The 15,396-nt window shown below is 48.5% G+C and overlaps 5 protein-coding genes across 5 annotated transcripts; 2 read left to right on the top strand and 3 right to left on the bottom strand.

Annotated features, from left to right (window-relative positions):
- Positions 1 to 685: 685 nt before the first annotated feature.
- Positions 686 to 2,090, bottom strand: AA0111_g2635 (Tyrosine--tRNA ligase, cytoplasmic; the record flags this gene model as incomplete). Its single annotated transcript, XM_028648428.1, has 2 exons — positions 686 to 1,750; positions 1,806 to 2,090. The coding sequence occupies 2 exons, from the start codon at positions 2,088 to 2,090 to the stop codon at positions 686 to 688; spliced, it is 1,350 nt and encodes a 449-aa protein (XP_028510001.1).
- Positions 2,091 to 2,725: 635 nt separating this feature from the next.
- On the bottom strand, positions 2,726 to 4,636 carry AA0111_g2634 (UDP-glucose 6-dehydrogenase; the record flags this gene model as incomplete). The annotated part of the gene is made up of 3 exons (XM_028648427.1): positions 2,726 to 3,898; positions 3,958 to 4,379; positions 4,444 to 4,636. 3 exons carry the CDS (start codon positions 4,634 to 4,636, stop codon positions 2,726 to 2,728), a joined length of 1,788 nt encoding a protein of 595 aa, XP_028510002.1.
- A 1,161-nt stretch (positions 4,637 to 5,797) lies between these two features.
- AA0111_g2633 (hypothetical protein) lies at positions 5,798 to 9,045 on the top strand (the record flags this gene model as incomplete). Its single annotated transcript, XM_028648426.1, has 2 exons — positions 5,798 to 6,548; positions 6,608 to 9,045. The coding sequence occupies 2 exons, from the start codon at positions 5,798 to 5,800 to the stop codon at positions 9,043 to 9,045; spliced, it is 3,189 nt and encodes a 1,062-aa protein (XP_028509995.1).
- A 1,843-nt stretch (positions 9,046 to 10,888) lies between these two features.
- AA0111_g2632 (hypothetical protein) lies at positions 10,889 to 12,739 on the top strand (the record flags this gene model as incomplete). Its single annotated transcript, XM_028648425.1, has 3 exons — positions 10,889 to 11,949; positions 12,033 to 12,469; positions 12,531 to 12,739. 3 exons carry the CDS (start codon positions 10,889 to 10,891, stop codon positions 12,737 to 12,739), a joined length of 1,707 nt encoding a protein of 568 aa, XP_028509996.1.
- Positions 12,740 to 13,059: 320 nt separating this feature from the next.
- On the bottom strand, positions 13,060 to 14,709 carry AA0111_g2631 (hypothetical protein; the record flags this gene model as incomplete). Its single annotated transcript, XM_028648424.1, has 7 exons — positions 13,060 to 13,193; positions 13,266 to 13,506; positions 13,567 to 13,659; positions 13,727 to 13,951; positions 14,004 to 14,078; positions 14,131 to 14,342; positions 14,403 to 14,709. The coding sequence occupies 7 exons, from the start codon at positions 14,707 to 14,709 to the stop codon at positions 13,060 to 13,062; spliced, it is 1,287 nt and encodes a 428-aa protein (XP_028509997.1).
- Positions 14,710 to 15,396: the final 687 nt, after the last annotated feature.

Here is a 15,396-nt window from a genome sequence, read left to right as displayed (position 1 = left end):
CAAAGAGTCTATCCGCCCAACGAACAACTCAATTTTCCTATTCCAAGCCCAAATCCGCCTACTCCGATACCTCAATCGCCTACAGAAATACTCGATCTGTCTCCGCTAAGATATGACTCGCCTTTCTTCACACCTAATACGCCCATCCCGACACCTCCACCGAACGATCTTACTATCACTAGCGCTTCTACTCCGTCGGTGAGGATGTGCCTCTTGTGCATGACAACTGGCAACAACGATTGCGATGGCAAGAGCGATGACAGAAGTGCCTGTACACCCTGTGCCATTATTAGAGACCACAGCAATTGCATCGATAGCTTCACGTGGAAAAAGGGCACGTCTTCTCGGTGTGTTTCCTGTTATCAGAAAAAAAGAAAGTGTGACTTGAAGAGACCGTGTGGGCAGTGCGTCAAGTAAGCTGAAAAATGGAGAAACCAGGGTGGGTGTTATATTCCTCCGAATAACTAGTGCGTAGGGGTGGCCAACTGGGAAGTCGTCAAGTTAGTAGTTTTATGGATTGTTAGACCGAAATGTACGTGTGTGGATGTGTGCCATGCTACAAGTGTTCAGCGAGTCAGAATCACCCAAGACACCTAAGCATAGACAAGTGGCGGATGCAATTGGTATGTTGCATCTACGCGGTATCACTAAATCCTCATACACTAAATCCTAATATCCAACTCGTCTACTTCTTCTCTTCTAGCGTCAGACCCTCAATAGCCTTGTCTCCGCCCTCAATTCCAACATCAACCTTGGCCTTGTCCTCACCCTCGACATGTCCATCTGGCTTGGCCTCTACGTTGCGCTTGGGGTGGAAAGTACCCTTGTTCTTGACCTTCTTCTCCTTCTTAACGACAGGTGGTGGTGGGTAAGCCTTTTGCTCAATATCCTTCCATGCCTGGTTAGCCTGGAACTCCTTCTGCACTGGCTCCAAAAGCGCGTTGAGTGCTTCGGTGACGGCGGGCTTGAGGTCCTGAGGTGTAAGGATGTCGTTGGAGTAGTCTTCTTGCATCTTCTTGATGTCTGTGTAGGTGAGGGGCTCGGCGTCGCGGCGCTTGACAACGAATTTGGGCTCGCCGTAGATGAGGTGGCCGGCGGGAAGGAGGACGTATTCGACGAAGCTGAGTACACCGTTGTCTTCGACGACTTTGGGTGCGGCGTGAGCTTTCTTGAGCTTGCGCTTCACAACGTCTGCGTCGTCTAGTACGTCGATCTTGGAATCGGGGTCCGAAGAGCTCATCTTTCCTCCTTGTAGACCGGGAACCATGGGGTTCATCAAGTGCGCGCGCTCCTTGTAGCCGATCTTGGGAAGGACATCCTTTGCGAGCGCGAAGATCTTACGCTGGTCTACACCTCCAAACTGGACGTCTACATCGAGGTACTGCTCGTCGAGGGCCTGCATGAGTGGGTAGATGAGTCCACTCAGAGGCGCATTCTCTGTTTGCTTGACAACCTCTGCGCCTGCCTTCTTCGCTGCCGCCTCGCTTGTTATACTCGCGAGTCTCAGAAGATCCATGGTGTAGTCTGAGTTCAACTCGTAGCTCGATCCTAGCACAAACTCCAGCTTGTCGATTGGCACCTTGACGGCCTTGAGCAGTGCGGTGATGGCGTAGCGGTAGTACTCTGCGCGGAACTTGACGAGTTCGATTGGAGCTTTCAGGTTGTCGAGGAAGCCGTGGATGTCAGCGAGGAGAATCTTGACGTGGCAGCCTGCCGCAAGGAATTGCGCGAGCTTGAGAATAGGTACGAACTAGAACATGTGTTGTCAGCGGTGCACGCGACCATATCTCGCCATGTGTACATACGTAACCGCAATGAGGTCTTCCTGTTGTCGCAGTACCCCAGTAAACCTTCAAGTGCCCTTGCTTCTTCAGCGCCTCGTCCATGATCTCTGGGTTCAGCACCTCGGCCAAGTTGACCTTGATGAGCGCCATCTTCTCTTCCTCAGACATGTTCGCACCAGGGTTGACGAACGACGCCTCTTGAGCTTTTTGTAATCTTGACTTTGCATCCTTGAGTTGTGCTTGTGCTTCTTCGATCCTCTTCTCAATATCAGCAATCTCCTGCTGGATCGCCACGGGGTCTGCCATGGTGTCGGCCGTGGTGGGGTACGAGGGGCAGCTGTTGTGCCAATTGACTTGGAACGGAGAGGGACAATGAGGTACGGATGTCACGAGAGAATGTTCGAGCAGAAACAGCGATTTAAGGCTGTTGTGCTAAGCTCAGCTGAAGTGTACGGGTTGTTGGTGAGTCTTGCGCCCAGCTGAATGAGTCGTTGCGGGGCCGGAAACAGTCACCAAAATAACATTTCCAGGGTCCAGCTTGCCGTGCCACAGCCATGTGGCGCCTGCACCTTCCTCCAAGTAAGCTCGGATGAACTCTACACAACATCTCACAACGATAGACTCGGTCGCACTTCTTGCTTACGCCAAGTCTATCGAGACACTATCCTTCAGCTCTTCGTGCACTGTGCGCCTAGCGCAGATTCTGCCGTCATGTTCAATTCCCGGACAGGTACGTACGCGATTCAGCTACTTCATGATGTGACCCTGTCACATAGCAGGTTCTAGCGTTTTTGCTATGTCCTGTGGAACAGCTTGTAAGGTAAGTGACATAATTGCATTGTTTTGTACCTCTTCAATACTACGATATCGTCACAAGTAGAAATGAACAGCCTTAGCAGAGTCTTGTCAGAAGAGTAGCACTTGCTTGTCGAACACATTATCTATCCCAGGTATGTCTCGCTTCGTCCTAATGAAAACACACTACATCCTAGTTGTGCCAGTTCCTCTACCTCTACCTGTTGTCGCGCATCGAATACCCACTTTGGACTCCTCATGCAATTTACAATGCGCTCCCATTCTACGTGCTGATTGCATGGACCTTGATGTTGCTGTTCATCAACAAGAGAGCACCTTGAACACCCACCCGGGCAAGCTGGTCCTGACTTCAGGTAACCTTCCTGATTTTCCACGACCCCAGGAAGGGTTAACTTAACGTAACCATCCGGATGGGTGACCAGGATGTCGTCATAATTGAGCTTTGTCTTCTTGGAACGATCTAGTGGAGCAGGTGGATAGCTGAACGCGGCCCAGGGTGTAAGTATCAGGACCGCGGAAGCCCCGTCGCAAGCTTGGTATGGGTTCGAACAAGCTTTCAACGGACATTTACTACCTCGAAATGATTGCGAAAGCTGGATGTCCAAAAGATAAGGGTCGCATCCTGGATCGTAGATGGTGATACGCCCTGGACGTTCCTCCAAGAGTCGTTGAATGACTTGAATAGACTGAGAGTCGCGTGCGTCCGATGTATTCTCCTTGAAAGCGAAACCGAAAATCGCCAATTTCTCAGACCTCAACGTCCCATGGAACGACTCAACTACCTTGCTAACGAACCGATCGACTTGCCAGACATTGACGTCGATCACAGACCTCCAGTAAGATGCAACCTCGGGAAGATGTAGGGCCTCAGCGAGATAAGAAAGGCTTAGAGTATCCTTCTTCAGACATGACCCTCCAAAACCAAGACCTGACTGGAGATAGTCACAGCCAATCCGAGGATCCAGACCGATGGCATGGGAAACATCGGCTATGTCTGAACCATTGGCTTCACAAATTGCACTAATCGTGTTGATGCTGCTTATTCTTTGCGCCAAGAAGGCATTCGACACTAGTTTGGATAGCTCCGCTGACCACTGTGTCATTTGTAGGATCTTCTTGGGCGGTATCCAATGGTAAAGTGCAGCAAGCTTCTTGGCTGCTGCAAGTCCTGTAGATGTCTTTTGCGACCCTATAAGGATGCGTGAAGGCCTCAACAGATCCGCTATCGCGGTCCCTTCGGTAAGAAACTCAGGATTTGAAAGAACTTCAAATGGAACGCCTGGGCGGAGATATTGTAACTAAGCCAGACAGTTAGTCGCTTGTATTCGCTGAAAGATTGGATAGGCGAAACACTCACCACACCTTTGATCATGTCCACTGTCTTACAAGGTACTGTACTCTTCTCTACAATGATGGCTCCTGGCTTCGCTTCTGCAGCTATGATCTCGACTGCTGACTTGAGGTCTGCAATATCAATTGCAGACCCAGCGCCCTGTCCAAAAGTTTTCGTAGGTGTACTAACCGCAAGAAAGATCATGTCCGCCTCGCTGACGTGCTGGGCGAGATGTGCTGAGAAACCAAGGTTGGCCAAGCGAGTGCTTCGACCTGTTGTCTTCTGATAAAGGCCATCCCGGGCGATTCGAACTACCACATCGAGACCAGCTTCATTGATCGGCAAGTGGTTTGAATTCCAGTGAGCGATTTTACTTTCGTCAATGTCAACAACGTTGACTTGTATTTCGGGATTGGTTAGCGCTGTTACTGCTGCGTTTGTGCCCCCTGTATCACAGTTAATATGGAATGTACAGGATATTGGATCAACTGGAGAGAAAGAGATTCATACCGACATAGCCAGCGCCAACATAGCAGATGTTTGAGATTTGCATCAGTTCATGATCAGATTCTTCGGTCGTGCTCGTTCCCGGTGTTGACAAAGAGTCTAATATCGACGAAATGGTAGGCGTTTCTATTGCTACTTCGACATTGTCCTGTAGCATACTATTATCGATACGAGCATCTGATGGCAGTGAATTCATAATCTTTGAGATCCTCCACGCTATACTGATCCTACTGTAAGATATCAAGAGAAGATAGGAACCTTTCGTTGAATTTCGAGCAGCTTTATCCAGTCCAAATATGTCACAACGTCTGACGATGCATTGAGGCTCTGTCAACACCAGACGCGATATGATAGCCGGCAACTTTGGCCCCCCCACCGGAATCCGGAACATCATGTACCGTCCTCGGGTCAAGCGCAGAATCATTGGTCCACAGCCGCTCTTCATGATACCTCAATCTTGCTAATTCTCTCTAGCGACAGTAGGATCGCAAGCGCTGGGCCACATCGCCAAGATGAATCACGCATAGAGAAAGCAGGGTGTGAGCATAAATCATCGTATTGTCTCGAAGAGTCGATCCTACCATTTGAGATCTCTCCGTCCTAGCGTTGCCGTCGCTTAGACCGCTTTAGGCCACCAAAACAGGGATGCAAGAGCAGCGGGATCCATGATTCTCATAACTTAGACCGGTTTAGCTTGGAACGAGACGATCGGAGGTCCTTCTCAGAAACTGCTCGTAATACCCAGCAACCCCGAAAGGAAAAATGAAGCTTCTGCATTTCATTCGCATCTATCAGCCTGACGGCCGACAGTTCATGGTTGGCTAGACCACTATGAGCGCCCTGTCGGCGCTTCTCTTCTACAGATTGCCACTGCAGGCCATGGTCACACATTCATCTCGGAGATGTAGGGGACAGACTGGCGATTGGATAGATTCGAGCCACCAACATACCTTTGCATCCATGGTTAGGTCATATTACCGGAAGCAAGAAGTCTCAAATACCATAGAAAGGCTATGGGTCAGCTGCAAGACGTTGCCCTGGTATGTCACACGGTGTGTCAGGACGGAGCGCTGAAGTGTAGATGCGCCTCACTGCAGACGAGAGCCTTGGAAGACACCGCTGCATCAAACACTTCCATACATTCAGCGAAGAAAACGATAGAATCAGTGACCGATCGTCCCGTCTCCGACAGTTCTAAATTCCATCAGACTCACGTCCGTTCTCCTCCCTCAAATTGAACGGGATTCCAATCCTACGCCAAGCTATTGATAGCACACGGGGTGTGAGCAATCACATTGTTCTGAAATCCGTGCCAATCTTCCTGAGCTACTGTTCCACCCACGCAAGACTATTGGTGATGCGGCTCCTCGAAATCGCGCCTGACGGCTCTTCTTTGTCCTTCACTAACGACTTGCTTGACAAAATACCTCCTTATGTGATCCTGTCTCATACATGGGGAAATGATGAGGACGAAGTTACCTACGATGATATAATCACAGGTAACGCAGAGAACAAGGCGTACGGTTATGCAAAGATACGGTTTTGCATGAAGCAGGCTTGTCTTGATGGCATTCGGCACATGTGGGTAGATACCTGCTGCATTAACAAGTCTAACTCTACCGAGCTCTCACAAGCCATCAACTCCATGTTTCGCTGGTACAAAGAATCTGCAAAATGCTATGTTTACCTCCCGGACGTCTCCATAAACCAAGTACCAGACGAGATATGGAAGTCGAATTTTCTCCAGAATCGATGGGCCACTAGAGGGTGGACACTCCAAGAGCTGTTGGCACCTTCATCTGTGGAGTTCTTCTCTTCCGAAGGTCAGAGAATCGGGAACAAGCAGACACTTGAAGCTCTCTTGCACGATATGACGGCAATCTCCATTGACGCGCTTCGAGGCACACCGCTATGTGAATTCACAGACCTCGAACGTATGTCATGGATGGAGAAGCGGCAGACGAAACACCCTGAAGATAAAGCGTACGCTTTACTTGGGATGTTTGGTGTACAAATGCCTCTGATCTATGGCGAGGGATCTCGCAACGCATTTGCACGACTCCGAGAAACCATTAAACTTCATTCTGGTCGCAGGGATCATGTAGCAAGTGAGTTCGTAATCTAGAATCATACTTTTAGTGTTAAAACCACATCTAACTTTGTATAGGTATCACGAAGTGTCATAAGGTCATACCTTTCGGAAGAAGGACTGACTTCGTTGGTCGACAAGACATCTTGGAAAGCTTGATGACCAAGATTCCCCCGAACGTCAACAAAGACGCCTGCCAGATGACAGTAATTGAAGGCCTAGGAGGAATCGGCAAAACTCAAATCGCTCTTGAGGCTGCTTATCGTGTACGCGAGAAGAATCCTGATTGTTCCGTCTTCTGGATACCAGTAGTCGACAAGAATACCATCGAAAACGCATATCGAAAGATAGGCAAAGCATTGGAAATACCTGGCATCGACGATAATCGGGCGGATGTAAAGTCTTTGGTCACAAACGCTCTCTCAGATGATAGCTCTGGCCCTTGGCTTCTTGTTTATGACAACGTAGACGATATTGACCTCATGTTTGGTTCAAAACAGGAAAGCTGTTTCTATGACCCTCTTCCTGCCAACCCCAATGGATCGATCTTGTGCACAACCAGAAATCATGAAGTCACGATCCGGTTCGACATAAGCCTCGATAACGTGTTATCGGTCCACGAAATGAACGAAAACGAAGCTTCGCAATTGCTACGCCAGAAGTTGAAAGAACCTCAATTGCGACACCTTCAAAGCACCCACGAACTGCTGGAATTCTTGGCGTATCTGCCATTAGCCATTCGACAAGCATCGGCGTATATGGCAAGAACAAACATGACAACCACAAAGTATCTGGCTTACTGCAAGTCTTCCGATCAGACTCAGATCAATCTTTTGAGCCAACACTTTGACGATAAGAGTCGATACATGTATGACAATAAGGCAAATCCTATCGCGACAACATGGCTGATATCGTTCAAACATATGAGCGACAAGTATCCGTTGGCAGCTCAGTATTTGATGTTCATCTGTTATCTCGCCGAGAAGGACATACCTACTTCAATCCTTCCCCAACAAGATGACGAATTGGAAAGGGATCAAGCTATTGGCGCACTTGAAAACTACGCATTCATCTCACTTAGAGATGATTCGGATTCATTCGACATACATCGCCTCGTGCGATTAGCGGCACGAAATTGGACGAAACAACAAGGCAAGATGCAGATCAAAGCAGCCATAGAACATATCTCAAGCGTGTACCCAGACCCGTCAAACGACAACAAGTCCATGTGGATAAGGTATTTACCCCATGGAGATGCCGCATTGAACACTTGGACTAGAGAGAACAACGATAACGTTGGCTGGAAACTCTTGATCAAAACTGGAGAGTCTCATTTCATAATCGGCAAAGCTCAACTAGCGGAGTCGAAATACCGGCAGGCTTCAGAAATCAGTGAGAAAACATTAGGATTAGACCATCCAAAAACTATCGCAAGTATCAATGGTCTCGCCACTATGCTTCGTCAACAGGCAAAGTATAGCGAAGCTGAAAAGCGACAACACCAGATTCTCCAATCAAGTACGAAGATGTTAGGCCCAAAACATGCCAACACAATCGCCGTCATGAATGGCCTAGCCGAGCTATACCGCCAGTCTGGCAGATATCACCAGGCTGAGCCAGAGCATGAGCAGACTTTACGCCTGTGTTCTGAGTCATTGGGAGAGAGTCATCGAAACACATTGGCTAGCATGAACAACTTAGTCATTGTGCTATTTCAGAAGGGAGATTACCAGAAAGCAGAATCCTTGTGTCGAGAAGCGATTCAAAAGAAGACTGGCTTGCTTGGGCCAGATCACGCAGACACACTTGCGAGTATGAATAGCCTGGCTGTGATCTTTGATCTGCAGGGAAAGTACGAAGAATCTGAACGACAACACCGAGAAAACATGCAACGAAATTCCGAGGTATATGGAGGCGAACATCCCGAGACAATGGCATGTGTTACAAATCTGGCGAGTGTTTTGTATAGACAAGGCAAATACAACGAGGCCGAACGACAGCATAGATGGGCCATCGAAGCGATAACAAAAGAAGCGACGCGAGATCATCCCGATGTACTCGCTAACGTCAACGGCCTAGCTGAAGCAATTCGACAGCAAGGTCGATCTCACGAAGCAGAACAACTACATCGGGCAACCTTAAAATCCATAATGAACATACTTGGCCCAGACCATCCGTCTACACTTTTCGTAACTACTAACCTGGCAGCCACTCTTTTGCAACGAGGGAACCATGATGAAGCAGAGGGTCTCTTTCGACAATCACTAGCTCTGAAAACCAAAATTCTTGGGCAAGACCATCCATCCACTGTATCGAGCGCCAGCGGTTTGGCTGATGTGCTCTTAGCACAAAGGCGCTATGAAGAAGCAGAGGGAAAGTACCGCCATGTTCTCCACTCCAGGATTCGCATTTTGGGTATTCACCATCCTCTTTCGGTCACTAGCATGAACAATTTCGCATTTGCATACTGTCTTCGGCGAAGAAACTGGGCTGGAAGAACTGCGCAGATGGCCTAGTGCAGTCAGTAAACGCTGGCTCATCTGCGTCACATTACAACTCTGCGTGCTTGCGCATCGACTTTAAAGATAGTGTTTGGGTTAAAGGCAATAGAATTCATAGCAAGCTGGAGGACAACTTATGTACATACATACATGTAAACGAACTGTATTAAAAATGAAATCCTATTCAGGCTAAGTATTGTCTCATCCAACTTTAACTCCTGGGTTAGCAGACGAGTTCTACTTGAGAGAGAAGGTCCAGCTAAGAACCCAAAATTACAAGACCGTGAAAGAATCTGCCTGACCAAATCAAAGACAACTTCACAGGCTGTGTGGCAGAACGTAGTAAGAAAGTACAATTTCCACTTTAAGTCAACCCATCAGCGCTGTCTGTTCATGCATTGTTGCATCTGAACTCTCCTTGCTTATGCTCGGCGTTTCATCCATTTGGAGCAACTGAACCGTGCCATGATGCTGTGGAGTGTTGGCGTAGATAGTCTCACCTTGAGGAGCAGATTGGACTGTTTGCAGACCGCTGCTAGGACTTGTAACCATGTTGACGAATGTCTCGACATCCCTTCGCAATACATTCAGGATGTCGGAATTTCCATCTTGATTATGGAACAAAGAAAAGGTTTGATCAGGAATTCCTTTCGATGTAGCGTGACATGCTTCGCCAACGGCATCGAATGCCTCATGCAGGTCGTCTAATGAGCCTGTTGCCTCGAATAGCTTGTAATGTTTCGTTCCCGTGGCCAGCAAAACAGCCGCTTCCGAAGTGGATCGCTCTTGGGTGGTCGTCTTCTCGGTCGTACTAACAGTTTCTCTTGAATTGCCGACACTGTCCCTTCGTTGTCTCTTTGCGGGTCTCGGGACATCGGCCGATCGAAACATGCTATCTTGGTCTAGCGGTACATGATAATAGATAGTGGACCTGCTCATTATCACCGGTCAGTGAACCGTAAGACATGGGGTTTCTAGCGAGTGCTGCACTGACATCGTCCTCAGGCAGAAATTCACCGTCTGGGTCAGGAAGAGAGTCACTGGAGGGTCAGGGTTACAGAAAGCTTGCACGACAACCCTTGTTGGTGAAGCCAATGCGAGATTTAGCTGCTTGATGGTACAAATTTATGAGGTAGTCTAGCCTGAGTATGTGCTAGCAACAGCGGGGACCAGTAGACCTGGAAAATTGAGGCTCAACGGGTCTACTCATATGGAAGGCGAGTCTATGCGGAGCAAACCCCTGCGACATCTTGCAAAATGGCCCCTACGAGAATCCTTGTGGAAGCTGAAAAAGAGGGGTAACCCCTCTTCTCACCTCGTTTGGGATACCTGCATCTCAGGCTGTAAACACAGAGTACATCTGCGATGCGTGGCGCCGCGTTGCATGATACCTAAGTAGATACCTGCATATGCTTTTGTGTGTCTGCCTGTAAACCGGCTTGATTTGCTGGGCGATCCTTCACCGGCTGGCTTCATCCCTGGAGATACAATGCGGGCGTCATCTCAGCCATACATATTGCTTTTCATCCCCCAAAGTACAGCTGGCATGCCACGAGTTCGTATCGCTTAATGTAAGACGGGCGCAACCGGTGAAGCTACGATAAGGTTGGGGTAAGATGATCCCTTGTCGCTAGTTTCAGTACTGTAAGCTATTTAGACCCGGTCCGACGGTACTAAATCTAGCTAAATATTACAGGTTTCCAAGTGCATCCTCAAGTGCCTAGGTGGCGTGAACATTGCCTCAGGGCTTCACAAAACCTATTTCCTAGGAAGACTAAAGTATCCCATTCTTGAGTACGCTGATCCTTCCATCCTCCTCTTCTCGCATTTCGATCGCAACCTGCAAAAGATTTTAAGGATGTCCGCCGATTATGTCATTATTGGTGGTGGCACTGCAGGTCTTGTTGTCGCTAACAGACTTTCTGCCAGCCCCAACACACGAGTAGTGTTAATTGAGCCAGGGGAGGACGATAGAAACAACCCCAACGTTACAGATCCACTGAGACGCGATGAAAACGCCAACACCGCCATCGATTGGTCGTATAAATCGACCCCACAAGCCCAAATGAACGATCGTAGCGTAGAGTTTATCGCTGGGAAAATTGTCGGAGGAACAAGCATGATCAATGGCATGATGTACATCCGAGCTGCTACAGCAGAGATTAACGGTTGGGAAAGACTTGGAGCAAAAGGATGGAACTGGAATTCTTTGTGGCCTTTCTACAAGGGTCTTGAACGGTTTATCAACCCAACTCCTGAGCAGAGCGACTCCGGTATCAAAGTCGACCCGGAGTTTCATGGAACGAATGGCGACCTGGCTGTCAGTTATCCGACTCAGCTTCCTACTGGACATCTCTCGTCCGCCCTAGCAGATACATGGGAGACCTTGGGGGTGCCTACCCGCTCGGATGCAAATGGCGGCATGGTCGAGGGCTATACTACTCGGCCAATGATGATCGATAGTAAGTCGGGAGTTCGTGCCAGTGCCGCTGTGGCATTCTACTATCCGATATCCGATCGCAAGAATCTCAGTCTCATTCAAGGTACTGTCCTCAATCTTACGTGGGGTGATCGTACAGAAGAAGATAGTCTATCAGCTGATGGGTGTCAATATCGAGACGGGGACGGCAAGCTACATAGCGTCAGACTCAGTGAAGTTGGTCAGATCATACTTGCAGCGGGTGCATTAGCAACTCCAGCCATTCTTCAAGCGTCAGGCGTTGGGAGCTCATCTCTCCTCAACGATCTCGGGATACAAGTTCAACTCGACCTTCCTGGAGTCGGAGAAAACTTACAAGATCAACCAGATCTTACATTCTCATACAGTCCAAAGAACCCAACCCCGGATGCCATCACCCCTTACGCAGCATTCGTCACAGCAAGGGATGTGTTCGGAGAAGAGACAGAATCTATGGCAGCGTATGTGTTTCACGGTCATTGCCAGTCGTCTGAAAGCCAACTACGACTTATAGTATCAGAGAGATAGACTAACAAATTCCTAGTTCCACAGAGGCGAATTTGCGCGAATGGGCCGAGATTGTTGCGTGCGCCAACAAGCACGTTGGACCAGATGCGATTGAAACAATCTTTCGGCATCAACATGGTCTAATCTTCAAAGAAAAACTTGCCATAGGCGAGATAACAATGACGTCATCTACGAAAATGTCGTCCGAATACTGGTCCCTGCTTCCATTCTCCAGAGGAAGCGTTCGGCTTAGCTCCAGAGCGGAAGACGGGACATACGAGGTAGACATCGATCCCAGATTCTTCCAGATTGATTTCGACCAAGACTGCTTCACTAAGCTCGGTCGATTGGTACAAAAGTTCTGGTCAACAGCTCCAGCTGCAGAGAAGGTGACATCGAAAATCGAACCAAAGAATGAAAAACTACCGGATGATGCATCGACTGAACAATGGAACTCTTACGTCAAGGAAAAAAGTAAGTCCTTCGTCTGAGCCATAGATTCTGGTTCTAGTGATCTGACTAATTCGCTGTTTAGCTGTCGCCAATCATCATGTCCTTGGCACAGCAGCCATGATGTCGCGTGAATTGGGAGGCGTTGTTGACGAGAATCTGAAAGTATATGGGACTCGGAATGTGAGAGTGGTTGACGCCTCCATTATTCCAATGCAGGTTACGGGCCATTTAGCATCGACAGTCTATGCTGTTGCTGCGAGAGGAGCAGATCTGATTCTGAATGGTAACTAAGAGATTCGAAGGCCTTAGCCTGTACGTCTCTCGGCTCTATCGTCACACCTTGAGGCTTCTGAAGTGTGTGGTGATCTTTTTTTTGAGAGCCTCTCTTGCGCATGAAGCATCTGGGTTCCTGAGCTCATGAGTCGCTCTCTGGTCATGAATCATGGCCATAATATTGGATCCACACCTCACGATAGCCACTTGTGTCCATAGACCATCTATCGTTACCTTCAATAGCATAGTGTTATTTGTGACAGAAATACAACTAGCTAGACAGGACAATATTCACTACACTACTTGCCGTGTAGAGATGACCGGATCCACAGTGCCTTCTAGTATTTAGTAGCATATACTGGTCGATTCATGCCCACCCACGGTCCCGATGGTCCAACCATTTCAGGCTTCAAGTCGGCAACAGTAGCAGCCCCTATGTTCCACATAGTATATGAGATTTCTTCGCGGAGAACTGCACAGACATCAGTCTTCTCTCACATAGAATAGACGTGCAAGAGTAGGTTTGGCAAAACATCACACTTACTCTCGATCGCTCTTCGAACGCCGTCCTCCCCATGAGTAGCATTGGCGTAGAGAAAAGTGCGGCCGAAGCCTACAGCTTTGGCCCCCAATGCAAGTAATTTCACGACATCAGCACCGTATCGAACACCTCCATCAACCAGGATATCGATCTTGTCAAGCAGATCGGGTCGGTAGGTTCTGAGCTCGTAAAGAATATCGATCGGCGCCGGTGCATAGTCTAGTTGTCGACCTCCGTGATTCGACTGATGGCATGTCAGGGTCAACATCGGCAACTAGGTGCTCATGGGCGCAATATGACTTACAATCATCACTGCATCAGCACCGTTATCCACACACAGCGCAACATCCTCGATAGTCTGTACTCCCTTGACGATGATTGGAAGCTTGGTCTGGCGCTGTTGACAGTCAACACATATCCTAGTTAAGCCTCAGAAGCGGACCAGAGAAGCACAAGATACGTACCCGAATCCACGAAATGTCGTTCCATGATAGATTCCGATCTTGACGCCCGCCCATAGCCATGAAAGCCCCAAGTGAGGCTTTCGGGAGTTCACCGCCATGACGAGTCTCCAAAGTCCTCTTCGACCACCAGCCTACGTCGACTGTGAAGATGATGGCTTTGGCACCAAGACGCTCTACCTTTTGAAGAATCTCGGTGGTCAAGTCGCGATTCACGTCGATGTAAGTCTGTGCATGATCCCATAAGATACTACATGATCGTAAAAGAGCGAAGACAAACCTGGTAAGCCATAAACTGATCCTCTTTCTTCGCTGCAAATATTTCTTCGAGAGTGCAGCTTGCATTTGCCGATACCTGACTTAGTGATTAGGCTGCCTCGAATGTTTGAATCACACCAAGTGCTCACAGATTGGAAGATTCCAGCGTCTCCGGCGGCTTTGGTCAGATTGATCTCGCCTAACGGATGGCCAAGTTTGCACATGGCGGCGGGTGCGATGTAGATCGGCAGTTCACTTTCATAACCTAGGAATGACGTCTTTATGGAGCCATTAGACATGTCTCGAAGCATCCGTGGTCGAAAGGAATAACGGCGCAAAGCATCCATACTTCCCTCGTAAGCTACACTATTGTGAGTATGTATTGTATATCTGGCGAAATCTCAGGCGCCGTCTCACTTACATCTTTCTTGGTCAGCCGCGCTTCGGTAATAGTTCCAAGCAACATCAGTGAGGATCTTCTGGGCCCAGTCTTCGAAATCTGGCAAGACTATCATTTTGTCGACCGTGGGAAGAGCTTCACGGGCTCTCCGTAACTCTTCGTCGTTTCCTGGCGAGTGTTCACCGTTGGTTGGCGGCACGGTGACTGGATTGACAGCATCAATGTGTGCTTCTGATTGCAATTGATTTGGTGCGTCTCGAACAGGATTCAGACCATCATCTTTCTGGCCATCTACAGGGGGAGTCGAATTTGCTTGTTCGTCTGGCATTATCTCATATGCTCGAGTTCGCAAACTTGATGGAACAATGTGAAAGGACTTGTGGAGTAGGGTCGAACTATTATCGAGGCTGGCGTTTTCAACGTCAAGTATGCAACTCAATGATGATTTAAGCTCACGTACATTGGCCGATTATGGTGGTGTGATGAGCGACGTGCGATAACAGACGGGAGTTCGGGTGTTTTCCGGGTGTGGAACGTTTCCAAGGGTTGGCAAAGCTAGGTTGCGTCGGTCAAACCGCAGATCGCATGCACTGGTCATGAGCTTTCTGCATAGGGCATAGCGCTTGTTCATTCAACACTTTCTGTATCGTTCAATGATGACACCACTTGCATCACGGAAGGACAATCTATGTTGTTCCTATTGGAGGCTGAGGAAAATGTGACGAGAAAGCTCTCTATTCTTGAACACGGGAATTAGCGAGCTCGAGATCCTGAAACCCCTGCCAAATCTGCCCTTCCAGCGGTCATCGGTCGATGCGTCTCAAAAACCGGTCAGCAATATGTCGTGGGTAACGTGGATCAAAAGCATGAGAGAAATGTCTCTCTACAGGTAAAGAAACAATATCAGTGTCCTCACAACTCATCGCGCTGGACCAACGCAAGCTCGTCATTCATGCTAAGGGATAGACCATCGCAATCAATAAGACAGGCACCCAAGATTTTCTAGGTCTGAGAT

This window comes from Alternaria arborescens, assembly GCF_004154835.1.
Source record: "Alternaria arborescens strain FERA 675 chromosome Unknown contig_4, whole genome shotgun sequence".
In the NCBI taxonomy this organism is placed as follows: Eukaryota; Fungi; Ascomycota; class Dothideomycetes; order Pleosporales; family Pleosporaceae; genus Alternaria; species Alternaria arborescens.
This window is presented reverse-complemented; position numbering and strand designations above follow the sequence as displayed.